This window comes from Mobula hypostoma, chromosome 25 (genome assembly GCF_963921235.1).
Source record: "Mobula hypostoma chromosome 25, sMobHyp1.1, whole genome shotgun sequence".
Lineage (NCBI taxonomy): Eukaryota > Metazoa > Chordata > Chondrichthyes > Myliobatiformes > Myliobatidae > Mobula > Mobula hypostoma.
In genome coordinates this window covers 32720025-32736398 of record NC_086121.1, presented here as the reverse complement: position 1 = coordinate 32736398, position 16374 = coordinate 32720025, and the positions used below count along the sequence as shown (strand labels likewise).

Sequence of the window (16374 nt, the reverse complement as noted above, 5' to 3'; positions counted from 1 at the left end):
GAAACCAAATTTAAGTGTGGTTATTAACCTCCTTGCAGATTTTTACGTTTTTTGAAACCTCTTGCTCTTGTTTTCACTGGCCTTGAAGACAGTGAAGAGTGGCAAAAGCCTTCTTTGTGACCATGCCAGTGGTATTTACCGCAAATGTGGTTCTTGTTTGACAGTTTCTTGCATAATGCCACTCACCACAGTGGCTGGCCACTTGGAGACCTGCTGAGTGATGATGCGTGGTCCACTGGAAACTGCGTTGATACGGTTCTGCTCAACCAGGTTGTAATCGTATGGTGATCGTATGTGAATAACACTGAAAATTATGCTGACTTAGAAGCCAAACTGGTGATAATTACAGGACAAAAGCCAGCTGTTTAAAGGAAACCCAAAGGGAAAACCTCCACTCCTAACGAGGGACTATTGAAAAATGACTTCTCTGTGCATGAAGGACCTTGATGAGGAAGGGAGTGATATGTTGATAATGTTAATCCAGACCTAATGGCAGAACTGAATGAAGTGTTTGAAGATGATAAACTAAACATGACTGCCATTTCCTTGCAGAAATAACTGATATCATTTCACAGTCCAGCACAAAGCAACGATGGACTGGAAGGCACTTTGGCAGAGAGGAGATGTACAATAAACATCGCTAAATGATTTGTTGAAAGCTCCAAATTGCAAAGATATACACAAAGGCTAAGACCCTACAATCAATGCTTATATCTATGAAGAACGAGAAGCAGATATCCTACCTGCTGTAGCTTCTGGGAGAAATACTAACACAACCACTCCATTCATGAGCATGTCATGCCTGCAGCAAAATTTGCAGTATCTCCGTTGTTACCCAAGCCTAAGATGTCTGTACCCAAAGTTACTCTTCCATCAGTCAAGAGCCAAAGCGCACAAGCATTGCTGGAACCTGCAAAATTAGAAGCAATCTGGATAGTAGACTCAGGTCAGGAGTACGGTTTCCCTTTAAGAAACGGAAGTGAGGAAAATATGCTGGGCTGCAAGTAAGATTGAAATGCAGAGGCTTTAAGACCCCCAACTCCTGACTATTCTCCTGGCAAATCTACAGTCTCTGGAAAATAAAACTGAAGAGCTCAGAGCAAAACTGTTGTATCAGAGGGAGATCAGGGACTGATGTGTACTTTGCTCCATGAAAACATGGCTATCCCCCACCATCCCACCATTTCAGATGCAGCTTCACCATATAAAGACAGGACAGCTCAATCGTTTAAAGGCAGAGGAGGTGCAGTATGCTTCTGGTCTCCTGGCTGTACTTCTGCACCCAGCATATAGACAGAGACTAAAGACAGCAGTACGAGTGTTGACAACCAAGAAGATATGGTTGGGGTGGGGGGGGGGGGAGAGGAGTGCGTACAAGGCTGCTTTGAGTTGGTGGACTGGTCAAAATTCAAGAATTCACCTTGAAAGCTGAATATGTCAATTATCACCAACTTTATCAAAACCTGTATGGATAAGTGTGTGTCTTCCAGAACATACTGGATATATCCAAATCAAAGACAATGGATGAACTAGGAGTTTCATAGTCTCATGAGGGTTAGATCCGTGGCATTCAAGACCAGTGATCCAGAACTCACAAGTAGTCCAGGTACAACCTACAGAAAGCTATCCTAAGAGTGAAAAAGTAATTCTGGTTAAGGTTAGAGACGGAATCAGTTGTACACCAACTCTGACAGCATTTTCAAGCCATTAATTCCTACTAAGTGAAACCCAACATCATAAATGGCAGTGATATTTTAATCCCAGGTGAGCTCAATGACTTTTATGCATGTTTTGAAAGGGAGAATAAAATTAAATCTATATGAATCCCCTATAGCATCAGTGACCCTGGGATATCTGTCTCGGACACCAACGTCAGAACCTTTTTTAAGAGGGTGAATACTCACAAGTCGACAGGCTCAGATGGCAGAGCTCTAAAAACCTGTGCCAACCAACCAACAGCAGTGTTCAGGGATACCTCTCAATCTCTCACTGTTGCTGTCAGAGGTTCTTACTGGCTTCAAAATTGTGACAATGATATCAGTTCCCAAGAAGTGCAGGGCGAGCTGTCTCAATGACTATTGCCCAGTAGTACTTACATCTACTTTGACGAAGTGATTTGAGAGTTGGTCATGGCTAGAATAAACTCCAGCTTAACCAAGGACCTGGACCCAGAGTAATTTGCCTATTGCCACTATAGGACTACAGTGGATGCAATCTCACTGGCTCTCCAGTCAGCCTTGAATCACCTGGGCAGTAATAATACTTATGTCAGGCTGCTGTTTATCAACTACAGCTCAGCATTCAACACACTTAATCCCTCAGTTTGAATCAAAAAGCTCCAAAACGCAGGCCTCTGTACCTCTTTCTGCAGCTGGATCCTTGACTTCCTCACTGGGAGACCAGTCGGTGAAACATTATCTCCTCCTTGCTGATAATCAACATTGGCGCACCTCAAAGATGCAAGCTTAGTTTATTGCTCTACGTTCTCTACATCCACAACTGTGAAGTTAGACACAGATCAAACAGCATCTATAAATCTGCTGACGACACAGGTATTGTTGGTAGAATTTCAGATGGAGACAAGGTGGTGTACGGGAGCGAGACTGATCAGTTGTTTGGGTAGTGTTGCAGCAACAACCTTGCACTTAACATTAGTAAGGTCAAGGAACTGATTGTGGACTGCAGGGAGGGTAAGTTGAGGGAATACATACCAGTCCTGATCGAGGGATCAGAAGTGAAAAGGGCGAGCAGTTTCAAGTTCCTGGGTGTCAACATCTGAGGATCTACCCTGGGACTAACATGTTAATGCAAGTACAAGAAAGGCACAACATCAAAGACTCTAGCAAGTTTCTACAGATGTATCATGAAGAGCATTTAACAGGTTCCATCACCGTCTGGTATAGTTGAACCGCTGCACAGGATTGGAAAAAGCTGCAGAAAGTTATAAGGTCAGCCAACTCCATCATGGGTACTAGCCTATCCAACACTTTCAAAAGGCGATGACTCAAAAAGGCAGCAACAATCATTAAGGATCTTGATCACCTGGGATATTGCGCTCTACCATCAGAGGAGATGCAGGAGACTGAAGAGGCATCGTTTCATCATTTTATAAACAGCTTCTTCACATCCATCAGATTTCTGAATGGATAATGAACCCATGAACGAATGAACGAATAAATAAATAAATAAATAATATATATTATAGTAATTTATAGTTCTTATTACTATGTATTGTGAAGTATTCCTGCAAAACAACAAACTTCATAACATATGTCAGTGTTATTAAATTTGATTTTGATTCGGTACCAATGAATTCCCGCATGAAAGAGAGTGCAATGAGCAGACAAAGAGAATACAAGCTAGCCACACTGCATGCCAAAGGTAATGGAAACACTGAGCTCATGACAAAATAACACCAAGTAAGCAAGAAATTAGATACTTTTCTTGAGGCACTGGATAGAGGTCAGACTGCAGATTTCAATGAGCTGCCACCCCCCTTTTTATGCTGTACCAAAGGATCAACAGTCAATCCCTCCTCCTCCTCACCTGCTCCCTCAGCTGTTAAGTAGCATCTCCTGGACATTAAATGACTGCATCAGCAATTACCTCAACCCCTTCCCAAAATGTCATGGCAACAAAGAATCCAACTAGAGCTGATCCACAACCATAGTGTCAGGCTACCAGACCTTGGAATTGAGTACGTATTGATTTTGTTGGCCCAGTGTCATCCTGGTTGATGTCTATTCCAAATGGCCAGAAGTATTACGTATGAAATTCAAGAGAAGATGTTATGATGAGCCAAAAACAACCAATCCCAGGCTGACTTTCTCACTTGAAAAACCTCTGGAGTAGCAGGTGGAATTTCTTCCAATTTCTTTGGTTGTTTCCTCACAACTGGGATGCAAGTAGTGCTGGGAGTAAGCTACACCAGTGCCAAGCCCTGCGACAGCATTCCAAGATGGGTTAGGAGGCGGCAGCAGTGATGTCATTCCAAAAGTTGATGGCCCTACCATTCTTGTGGTAAAAGATACAGGGATCCTTTCATACGTAACTCCCGCTTTGGCTAGCGGCTTAATATAGGAGGTGATAGCCCCTGGCCCAGCCAAACTTAAGAAATCTCGTTTGAGTGGATATTGCGCGATAGGTCCCATTACAAATCAGTACCCCAAAATAACAAACAGTACACAATATGCAATTAAAACGATTAAGCTTTATAATTCTTACTTTGACTATATAGTTAGTAAAGAAACAACAAAAACAAAAAAAGGGCCCAATCTTACTAAACAGTCTGTTGCGCAATGTTGGAGCTCACTATTAAGTCGATCGTCCACCATCGATCTCCTCTGATCGTCGCTGCCCTTTGGACCCTTGCTCCAAATCCACCCTGTGCAGCAGTCTACCAGCTCTCTCCATTCATGTCTTCTCTCATCTCTCCCCGGCAAAAGACGGCGAAAATCTCTCTTCCAGCTCACAAGAAAGAACAGCAGCATTCCAAATCCCGTTATCTCTTGTCATAACCCAAACTGAGAAACCATTACATTATTAATGAAACCTTTCAGCATGTTACACAGCAGTGAAACCCTACAGCATGTTACACATAATTTACAGGGCATCTGCTCACTGAAGAACTTGATGCTGGGTGATCTGTGGAGGCAGGTTTGATGTAGTGGCGTGGCTTGGGCTGGGCAAAGGCTTCATAGTGCCACTGGCCACTAGGCTCTGAGGACTGGGGTGATGAGTAGTTTCATAAGCCTGGGAGAGAGGCTGCAAGAGTCTACATTTCTGTTATCAAAAAACTGATGTGGAAGCTGCCTGCCAAAACTGAGTAAGACCAGACAGAAATTGGTACGAAAAGTTGGAGGGAGGAGAAGATAGCGGTGTGACGCAGCACGCGCGGCAAATGAGTACCGTAGGGGGCTGTGCACAATCCGGATTTGATGGAGACAGCTGTGAGAAGCACGGAACACCTGGAGAAACTTCTGAAATGCCTGCTTCGCTGCCGCTGCTACTGTGCGATCGAGAATCTCCGGAGGGGAAGGCCCCAAATCCTCGGCTTTGCCTATTGCCTGTTGCCGGGGCCGGGGTCAAAGCGCTCGGCAGAGATGGTGCTCGGTGTCAGAAAGCCGGTCGGAGGCTCGGAGTTTTCCGGACGGACTCGGAGTCGCACTGTGGTCGGATGCTTCCAGTATGCTGCATCAGCAAGTTGGCAGCGCTGGAGGTTCACTGTCTGCATGAGATGATGGGACTTTCGAGAGACTTTGAGACTTTTTTTTACCGTGCCCATGGTCTTCTTCATCAAATTACGGTATTGCTTTGCACTGTGTAACTATATGTTATAATTATGTGGTTTTTGTTAGTTTTTAAGTCGGTTTGTCATGTGTTTCTGGGATCTCATTCTGGAAAAACATTTTACCATTTCTTAACGCATGCATTACTAAATGACAATAAAAGAGGACTGCGTATCCTCATAATCTAAAAATAATCGAAGTTCCCACCATTCGATGGTATGTAGTTGAGCTACCTGACCAGTAGGTAGGCTTCCACATATCCTCGGGTTGATTGAACACTGACATCTGACATTCTTAAGTGACAGCTTGTTGAGTCATATCAAGGTCTTGCTCCAGTCTGGCCAGGAGCCTTTTGCAAATATGTTCATCACTAGGTGTCTAAAGTACACAAATAGAAGTCTGATGTTCTGTGGTTCAGTCATGTTACCCAACCTAAACTTTTCACATTCATGATTGACAACACCGGCATATGTGATGAAGTGTTTGATTTCATCAGATGAAGACTTCGTCTTTGACAAGTTTTTGACACTGAAGACAGGAGGCAGCTCTCCAAAAGCACTTGTTAGCTGTTGGACAGTTTCTTCAAATGATAGGTCATGAAGGTTCTTGACATAACGCACATGTTCAGCAGTATCCAATTTTTGGAGAAAGATGAGTGTCTTCCATGAGTCATATTTACTGGCAAACTCAACCCGAAAGATATCCTCATAACATCTGAACCAGGAATCAAACATAACTCCAGAAATGGCATCATATTTGAAGATGGTAACACAAGCAACAACTGACTCACACGAGTTCTGCTCAGTGTTTTACATGATGTTGGTGGACTCACTGGTAACTGCTGGTCAAGTTTGCAATTAACTTCAGTTGTGCCGCTTCAAATTAAGTTTGTTGCTGTTGTAGGACTGTGCACAAGTCTTCTGCTGAAATTGCCAGTTGATTTAATACAGAACCTCTTCGCCAATTATTGTGTTTGCTCACCTATAACTACTGATGAGACCCTGAGCCAGGAGATAGAATAAATCTTTTTTCAGCTAACTATGGAGTAAAAAAATCAACAGAGCATGGCTATTTTAATGAAGAACATTCTAGACGATGACAGGAACAACTATTCGTTGAAAGTCAGCCTGAGATTGGTTGCTTTTGGCTCTCCTTAACAAAAGGCTTGGAAAGTTTGTAATTACACGGTACTGTGAATTCTTATTTACTAAACATATTCAAGGTTTAGATGAATAGATTTCTGGAAAATCAGAGAGAAAGCAAGGGATACAAAGTAGGACCAAAGGGGAAAATATCAGTTGTGATCACGCCAAATGTCAGAACAGGCTTGAGGGGCCATGTAGACCATTCTTGATTACATTTCTTATGTTCTGATCACTCTACCCAGAAAGACTACAAGGATTTAAGGATTGCAGTTATTTTTGAGAAGGTACAACATCACACTAAATTAATAAATTTGAATTTGCAGGATTGTGTCCAGGCAATCAATTACCCAAGTTTATTGTACAATGTATTTAGCATTCTATACATATCCTTCCATGAGTAGGCATTCAGAAATTTCTTCCAAGTTCTCAAAACCTCAGACTTTTCAGATCTTCAAAGTTAAACTACTCGACGTAACTACATCTTAACATCTTTCAATAAACCACAGAAAAATAGTTTACTTAGTGCAAACCATTCCATTAGAAACTAGCCACAATCCAAAGAAGCTAGCTGAAATTTTAGAAGAGGTGGCAATAATTAGACCTACTTAGAAACAGAAATCGACAATGTTGTGCCGACCATGCAACCTACTCTAGAAACTGCCAAGAATTTCCCTACCGCATAGCCCTCTATTTTTCTAAGCTCCATGTACCTATCTAAGTCTCTTTAAAAACCCTATTGTATCCACCTCTACCACCTTCGCTGGCAGTGCATTCCATGCATCGACCACTCTTTGTGTGAAAAACTTAACTCTGATATCCCCCGTGTACCTACTTCCAAGTACCTTAAAACTATGCCCCCCTCATGTTAGCCATTTCAGCCCTGGGAAAAGGCCTCTGGCTATCCACACAATCAATGCCTCTCATCATCTTGTACACCTTATCAGTTTACCTCTCATTATCAGTTGCTCCAAAGAGAAAAGGCCAAGTTCACTCAACCTATTCTCATAAGGCATGCTCTCCAATCCAGGCATCATCCTTGTAAACCATGTCTGCACTCTCTCTATAGTATCCCATCCTTCCTGTAGTGAGGTGATCAGAACTGAACATGGTACTCCCAGTGAGGAGTAACCAAGGTCTTATATAGCTGTAACATTACCTCATGGCTCTTGAACTCAGTCCCATGGTTGATGAAGGCCAACACATCAATCGCCTTCTTAACAACAGTGTCAACCTGCACAGCAGCTTTGAGGGTTCTGTGGATATGTAGCCCAAGATCCCGCTGATCCTCCACACTGCCAAGAGTCTTACCATTTATATTATATTCTGTCTTCAAATTTGACCTACCGAAATGAACCACTTCACACTTATCTGGGCTGAACTCCATCGGTCACTTCTCAGCCCAGTTCTGCATCCTATCGATGTCATGCTGTAACCTCTGAAAACTTCCAGACTATCTGCAACACTCCCAAATTGTGTGTCATTAGCAAACTTACTAACCCACCTTACTAACACCACTGGTCACTATCCTCCGTGCAGAATACAAACCATTCACAATCACCCTTTGCCTTCTATGGTCAAGCCAATTCTGGATCCGCAAAACAAGGTCTACTTGGATCCCATTCCTCATTACTTTCTGAATGAGCCTCGCATGGGGAACCTTATCAAATGCCTTTCTGAAATCCATGTACACTACGTCCACTGCTGAATCTCATCAATGTGTTTTGTTACATCCTCAAAGAATTCAATCAGGTTTGCAAGGCATGACCTGCCCCTGACAAAGCCATGCTGACTACCCCTAATCAGATTATGTCTCTCCAAATGTTCTAAATCCTACCTCTCAGAATCTTCTCCAACAACTTGCCCACCACTGAAGCAAGACTCACTGATCTATAATTTTCTGGGTTATCTCTACTCCTTTTCTTGAACAAGAGAACAATGTTTGAGACCTTCCAGTCCCCTGGTACTACTCCCGTTCCTATTGATGATGCAAAGATCATCGCCAGAGGCTCAGTAATCTGCTCCCTCGCTTCCAACAAAAGCCTGGGGTATATTTCGTCAGTCCCTGTGACTTATCTGTTAATAAATTTCAATAGCTCCAGCACATCCTCTTCCTTAATGTCTGTACAATCAAGTGTTTCAGTCCACAGAAGTCATCTCCACGATTACCAAGGTCCTTTTCACTGGTGAATATTGAAGTATTCATAAAGTACCTCCGCTACCTTCTCTGACTCCATGCACATGTTTCCACTCTCACTCCTGATTGGTCCAATTCTCGCACAGCTCATCCTCAAGGTATTCCTTCCTCAGGTAGAATATTTGGAAAGTTTCATCAAATTACCCCACAAAATTCAGATTATAATACTAGCTGGTGTTAAATCACCTTATAATTAAATCCTTTGTGTCGATTATTATTCTGTCAACTCTACAATGTATGTTCTCCAGGACCAGTTTATTATACTCTATTCAAGATAAAAGTCCACTCCAATAGGCTTTTAAATTATTTTCTGCTTCTTTGAATGATAATTTAATGAGTCACCTATTAGCATTTATTAATAAATGTCACTTTGAACCAATAAAATCCTTCTGGTTCTCTAGATTAACCGGAACAGAAAAAGATTGATCAATATTCATATTCAAGAATAGCTTTGTAGTATCACTGTTGATAGTTCAACGCTGAAGGATGTAGCTGCTAGTTTGGGAACACGTCAGGTCAAGACTAATCTGACTATTAATTGACTTTGAAATATTATAGTCAAACTCACCAAGTATCAAGATTTGCCCAGAACCACTCGCCTTGAAACCTCAATACAGCCTTCTTTCAAAAGGAGAACAAAAGGTCTTAAGTCCAAAATTGAGGCCAGTGACTGCCCTTGACATTAGGACAGCTTTTGACAAAGTATATCAAAAAGGAAGCTCTAACAACATTGAAATTTATGGGTATCAAATGGTAAATGCATCACTGGCATAAAATGCAACTATTACAAGAAACAGTGGTTGTTGGAAGCCATTCATTTAAGGCACAAGAATACGGATGGTGATCTCAGTGTTTTATGTTCAGTCACTTTCAGATTAATCATAACTGACCTTTTCCTCAATGAATGTCAAAGGGGTGGATGATTGGATGGTGTTAATTTCTACTGCAATTCTTCAGAATGAATATCTCCATGCAGTAAATTCTCAATAACATTCAGAATTAGAGTGATAAATGTCAATAAGCAAGGTCACTGACAGACAAAAATTTAACTGGACCACTGAGGTAAATAGGCAAAAGAGGTTATGATTGGATATTCTGTGCCAACTGCGTCAATTCCCAACTCTCAGAGCTTTTCTGCACATTAGGAGTGTGATGGAATATAATCTTTGCTAACTGCTGGTTGAAAACATTTATTTTAGTTCTACACTATTTGCTGAACACCACAATTCAAGGCAAAGTCATTACCTTCACAGAATACAGCAGCAGTTTTCACCACCTACAAAATGCACTGCAGTAACCCACCCAGGGTTCTTCAACACCACAACAGAAAACTTACTACTTAAGACAACCCCACCACCAAGTTATACACAATCTTAACTTGGAAATATAATGTTGTTTTTGTACTGTAATTCACCAATCAAAATGGAGAAAAATAATCTATATTACTATGTAAACACTAGAGCAGAGGCCTTTTATATCAGAGGGCCAGCATCCCAGATACCATCTGTACATTTAAACCTCATACAGCTTTAATTGCACAAGTTGCTTCTGAGTCAAGGTCTGCTTAGAAAAGCACTAAATGAAGACCTATCTAATGAAAGGTCAATGACTGAAGTCAAGCCAAAAACCCAGATTTTTTCAGTTCCGCGTGGAATTGCTAACATTCAACTGCAACCATGCATATTTCAAGCGACCCAAGCAAATTTAGAAGATTGAAATTTACTGGCCATGCTCTCCCTACAATATTCCAACTCTGTTGCTGTTCTGGATTCACAATGGAGTCCTACAGTAAAACAGCAACTTACTAAGACACTCCAAATTTACAACAGTGAATTAGCTCCCGCATCCAGTGTCACGTTAGACCTGGTGAAGGATCCATAATTCATCTGAATCAGGATTTTAAAGGGCTGCAGGACAAAAGAGACAAGTTAATTTTTAAAAATTGTTTGCATTAATGTTTTTGATTATTTAAAATATTTTTACTTCAATATTCATTGATAATAAGGTCAAATACATTTCTATATGCTTCCAAATGTCAAATATTGAACAATGAGTTTTGACATGGCAATATCACGAAGTCCTCCTTCAGTAGATGATTTCCAGAGTTTTGTAGCCAGGGCTAATTCTGTCCACATCCCACAGTATCTCAATGTGGTCCCTTTGCATAGCTTTGAAACCACCTGAGTTTTCCCAGATCACAAAAGGCAAGTTCAGGACAACGGTGAGCAGAGGTGGACTATATGACCAACAGTACCCATGCAAAAAAATACAAACTAAAGTTTCTCTTCCCAAGGATGTTGCTTAATATGTCCTTTCCAGTATTTTCTAATTTCAGATCTTCAGTGTTTGGTTATTGCTTCTAAATCTGCTATCCAACAAATTACTTAAAGCAGATTAAGATATGCGGTCAGTTTAAAAGTGCTGCACATAAGGTTAACTGCTTTCAATTCAATCATGGATAACTGATAATAACATGTGGTTTATGTCAAAACCAGTGCCAAACACATTGTTCGTAGAATTTGATATTTGCAGTTCTGTTAAAGGTCGGTAAACAGAAAACCTCTGAAAAGTTTATATATTTTGGCTCAAAATGGTTATATCCAACCGCTTTGGAACGTCCCAATTTCAATCCCGACCTGTATTTAGTGTGCTATTCTCAGCTGCACTAATAATTGCAATGATAGCTAGGAACAGAATTGAGAGGTGAAAGGTAAAGGAAGAGAGACAAATCAAAATTGTCACCACCCAGTTAACCCATACAAAAGTGCATTTTGCAAAGATCAGATGACATTAGGGTCAACCTGATTTTTGCTGTGCCTCTATAGTTAGATGGCTGTTGGCATGAAGAGTAAGGTGGGAGAGAAGGATATACAGTACCCCACTATGTTGGGAGTCAGCATCTTCAAGGTAGAAAGGTGAACAAAATCTTTTGCCTTTATCTATAAATAAGCAGCTCAGGAAAACACTTGCTGCTTTTAAAAAGGACTGAAAAAGATGTGTTTCATTAGACTACAGATGGCAAAAAATATTGTAACTAAAAACTGCAACACAGGCTACTTCCATCTTTCTATTACATTTACTGTAGCTGGTATATAAAGCAAGGGCACAGAAGATTCAGTATGTTATTTTAAGAACCTTTCGTACTGACTAGAATATAACTCGGGCCGAAAACCAACGTACCAATGTTCTGAGGTGGAAGGCACTGCATGCAAAGACCAACACCCATTAATCATATACCACATGCTGAAAACAGCTGAGTCATTCAGGCAGTTTCTGTTCCCGATGACTAAATAGGATAAACAACTATTACAGTTCAAATCCACCCCATCACCACCTACCTCTTTCACTTCTTTACTACATGAAAATAAATTGAGATGAAGCATCAGATGCTATATAAAGAGAATTCAGTTTTAAAATAAGGTTGCTCAGAAGCACTTGTCATCCACATCAAATTCATACTGATGAATGCACGCTATTTTAAATATGTTAATACTGAGGGGCTTCGCTAACATTCGCTATATATAAAAAAGCTTTGTTCCTTTTAAGGTGGTGATGAGCACTTTTTAATTAAAAATGGGACTTGCTATTGAAATTCGTTGAGCCACATCTACAGTATTATGCACAAATCTGACTGAGCCAGTAAAAGCCCATTTCACAGTAAGGTGACTATATTCTGTCCAATCAGAATCAACTGGAGATTTAAAGGGGATGGTCAAATGCACAAAATCGCCTGATAACTCGTGCAAACTGATGCACTTACATAATATCAGTTTCTTCCCTGCCCGGTACCACACTTAAGAGAGCAGATGAGAAATGAGTGTTTGCAACTCCTGCAATTCAACTATAAATGCAGCCACAAAGTGTTAAGTATGTGAGCATCAACAGTCATATGCACTCAATTGTCCTGTGCAAGATGCTTACATCCTTCATTGAGCTTTTTTCAAAGCACTTCAACTTGAATTATAAATTCAGCGTGATTAGACATCACAGAATACAATATACCACCTTCTGGCGTAGATGGATTTATTTCAGCTTTATTACAAATTACTAAGCTTATTTATTTAATGATTCGGAGAGCATCCTGAAGCAAAACTGATGCATGAGAAAATGCTGAAGTTATGTTTTTTCCATTCTTTTCTATGGGACAATACTGAAGTTTATTTTTCATTTTCTTTTATGTTCCACTCTTTTATGATGGTTTAGAAACTGCTACTTTAAAGTTTTGCAGTTAATTGCTTAAGTGGTGAAACATGCTGCTTCATACATGATGAAGGTGGCCCAAAGTTGTCCACAATAAAAGCACTTGTAAACAGTGCATAAGGGGCAAAATACTCAGCTGATTTGTTCATCTCTTTAACCTATCCCCGAAACTATCCAGCTCTTCATTCATTACTCAATCCATATATAGTAGATCACCTTTATCTAGGTTCTGGTTACACAATTTAGTTCATTCCCAATTACCTATATGGTTAATTTCAAGTCTTCCAAAACTATGCAGCTAAGCAAAGTAATTGTCACCCATCACCCATGTTTTCTGAATTGTGTAGGTTCATGGTTAAATATGATTTTAAAACACATTTGTACATTGTTACTCTTCATTACATTTCTCTTCAGGCTATGACTTCACAGGATATCTATGCTCCTCCAATTTATCCCTCCTGATTATCACCAAATTTAATCATACCATTATCAGTGGACAAAGAATTTCCGTCCTAAATTGATCTAATTTAGTACCTATTGGGCATAAAGTCCATCATTTTGATAACCTGCCCAAGTATTTGCCGATGTGCTTCAGTCATTTTTTGAAAGATGCTTCTGTAAAGTGGCCAAGGATGTTTTCAAAGTTAAAAGAACCGAGGCTTCATTTGCTTCAAGTTCTTACAGGGAGGGAGTTAAAAGAGATGGGGGGTGGCATTGCTAATCAAGGATAGTTTTACAACTGTGAAAAGAAGGAATGCGCTGGGTGATCATCTATTGAATTAGTGTGGGAAGAAGTTAGAATCAGGAAGAGAGGAAGTTAGAATCAGGAAGGGAGCAGTCATTCTATTGGAAGTATTCTTTAGAACCACCCCCCACCCCCCATAGGAGAAGACAGTGAGGTGCAGATCAAAAGGCAGAAATAACAGCGTAATTGTCACTTTGGGGGCAGTTCTCATTGAAAATGATGGAAAACATCAAATATTCTTGTTTTAGCCTGCTACGGACAAGAACCATTAACTGCATCCACGATGCGTACAATCAGTGAAGAAGCTCTAATGCGAGTGAACAATATATCACTACTTAAAAACGATGGAAATGGATTGGATTGTGGCCGGCACACTACCCCTTTAAGAAGCCACTGGCAAAAGCGGAGTTGACGTGCTGGTCTGATGGTGCATCAGATGAGGTTTTCAACTCCCAATACCAACTACCTTGTTGGTAAACGTGTACATCTGGTAAATACAACTGATGATCTCAGAGCTAGGGTGCTGTATCACATGGACATTAAGAACACATGTGTCCTTTGTTTTACGGAATCTTGGTTAACTGCTTCCGTGCTGGACACAGTGATTCAATAGATGGGTTCACAGTACATCACCAAGATAGGTCAGTCAAGTTTCTCAAAAGCAGAGGTGGAAGTGTATACCTCATGATCAACCCCTCGTAGTGTTCTAATGTGTTGGTGACGTCCCTGGAAGACCTTGCAATTAAGTGCTGGTCATTTTACCTCGTGCAAGATATTTCAAAGATCTTTTTGGTAGCGGTGTACATTCCACTTTAGGCTAATGTCAGTCACCTTACAAACTAGACAAACTGAGTGATGCAATCAACAGGCAAGAAATAGCACATCCTGATGCCTTATCCATCATTTTGGGGGATTTCAACCAAGCTAGCCCGATAAAAGTCCATAAATAATTATCAACAAATCACCAATAGTACCAGAGGAAATAACACACTGACCACGGTTACAGCAAGTTCGGAGTGCCTGCCATGCTATTCCACGCGCACACTTTGGTAAGTCTGATCACCTGGCTGTACTTTTACACCGTGTATAGTAAGAGACTGAAGACTGCAGCACCAGTAGTGAGGACTGAAGAGGTATGGGCCAGGAAGGCACTGGAGCACTTACAGGACTGCTTTTGAATCAGTGGACTGGACCATGTTCAGGGTGTCATCTTCGAGCCTATATGATTATGCCACATTTGTCATCGACTTCATTAAAACCTGTGTGGATGAGTGTGTGCCTACGAGAGCTTACTGTACATACCCAAATCAAAAGCCATGGAATGTAGTCTGCTGAGGACTAGATCTGTGGCATTAAAGTCTGGTGATCCAGGTCTGTATAAGAAAACCAGGTATGACTTGCAGAGGGCTATTTTAAGAACAAGAAACAATTCTGAGAGAGGTTGGAGGTGACATCAGATGCACATCAACTCTGGCAAGGTTTGCAGGCCATTACTTCCAAAGCAAAACCCAACATCGTGAATGCTTCACTACCACACGAGTTCAACCTCTTCTGTACTCGCTTTGAAAGAGAAAATAAATCCAGAGCTATGAGGATCCCTGCAACATCCGATGACCCTGTGATCTCTGTCTCATAGGCCAGTGGTCCCCAACCTCCGGGCCGTGGACTGATACATTGCCGCAAAGCACGCAGAGTTGCAGCGGTAGCCGGAACGCACCCAGCACACCTTTAAGAAAAAAGCCGAAATAAACAAGCTAATTAATTAGGTGCCACCCGGCACGTAAATGTCAGCCCAGATCAGAGGCAATTGCTGATTGCATTGCCTCTGATCTGGGACAACATTTACGTGCTGGGCTGCACCTAATTAATTAGCTTGTTTATTTCGGCTTTTTTCTTAAAGATGTGCTGGGTGCGTTCCGGCCACCGCTGCATTCTTCGCAGCAATGTATTGGTCCACGGCCCGGAGGTTGAGGACCACTGTCATAGGCCGACATCAGGCTGTCTTTCAAGAGGGTGAACTCTCGCATGGCAGCAGGGTCTGAAGGAATACCTTGTAAAGCTCTGAAAACCTATGCCACCCAACTGGTGGGAGTATTCAAAGGCACTTTCACTTCTACAGTGATAAGTTTCCACCGGCTTCAAAAGGGCGACAATTATATCAGTGCCTAAGAAGAACAGCGTGAGCATCGTCCAGTAGTGCTTACATCTATGGTGATGAAATACTTTGAGAGGTTGGTCATGGCTAGATTCAACACCCATGTCAGGAAGGACCTGGATCCACTGCAATATGCCTATCGCCACAATAGGTCTATAGAAGACGCAATCTCAATTGCTCTCCATGCAGTCTTGGATCACCTGGACAGTGCAATACCTATGTCAGCATGCTGTTTATTGACTGTAGCTCAGCATTTTAACATCATCATTCCTACACTCCTGCTTCAAAAGCTACAGAAACTAGGTCAGGCCTCTGTACCTCTCTCTGCAGCTGGATCCTCGACTTTCTAACCAGAAGACCACAAATTTTGCAGATTGGAAATGACATCTCCATCTCACTGACAATTAACAATGGCACACCACAGGGATGTGTACTTAGCTCGCTGCTCTACTCTCTCTACACCCATGATTGTGTGGCTAGGCATAGCACAAACAGCATCTATAAATTTGCTGATGATACAAGCATTGTTGACAGAATTTCAGATGGTGACAAAGGGCAGACAGAAGTGAGATATCAGTTAGTTGAGTGGTGTCGTAGCAACAACTTTACGCTCAACTTGAGCAAGACCAAAGAGCTGATTGTGGACT

General features: G+C 41.3%; 1 protein-coding gene across 15 annotated transcripts in view; it reads right to left on the bottom strand.

Moving 5' to 3' along the window:
- LOC134337823 (eukaryotic translation initiation factor 4 gamma 3-like) overlaps positions 1 to 16374 on the bottom strand; it is a 306969-nt gene that overhangs the window by 176238 nt on the left and 114357 nt on the right. For 2 of the 15 annotated variants that reach the window (XM_063033111.1, XM_063033113.1), the window contains exon 3: positions 744 to 910. The exons of 11 other annotated variants lie outside the window; for them this stretch is intronic. Coding sequence is in view for 2 of the 4 variants with exons in the window: in XM_063033108.1 (XP_062889178.1) it covers positions 11966 to 12010 (45 nt within the window). In the remaining 2 variants the exon portion in view is untranslated. Of the gene's footprint in view, positions 1 to 743; positions 911 to 11965; positions 12174 to 16374 lie in introns of those variants that run through there. 2 more of the 15 variants (XM_063033108.1, XM_063033109.1) reach the window with 2 other exon arrangements.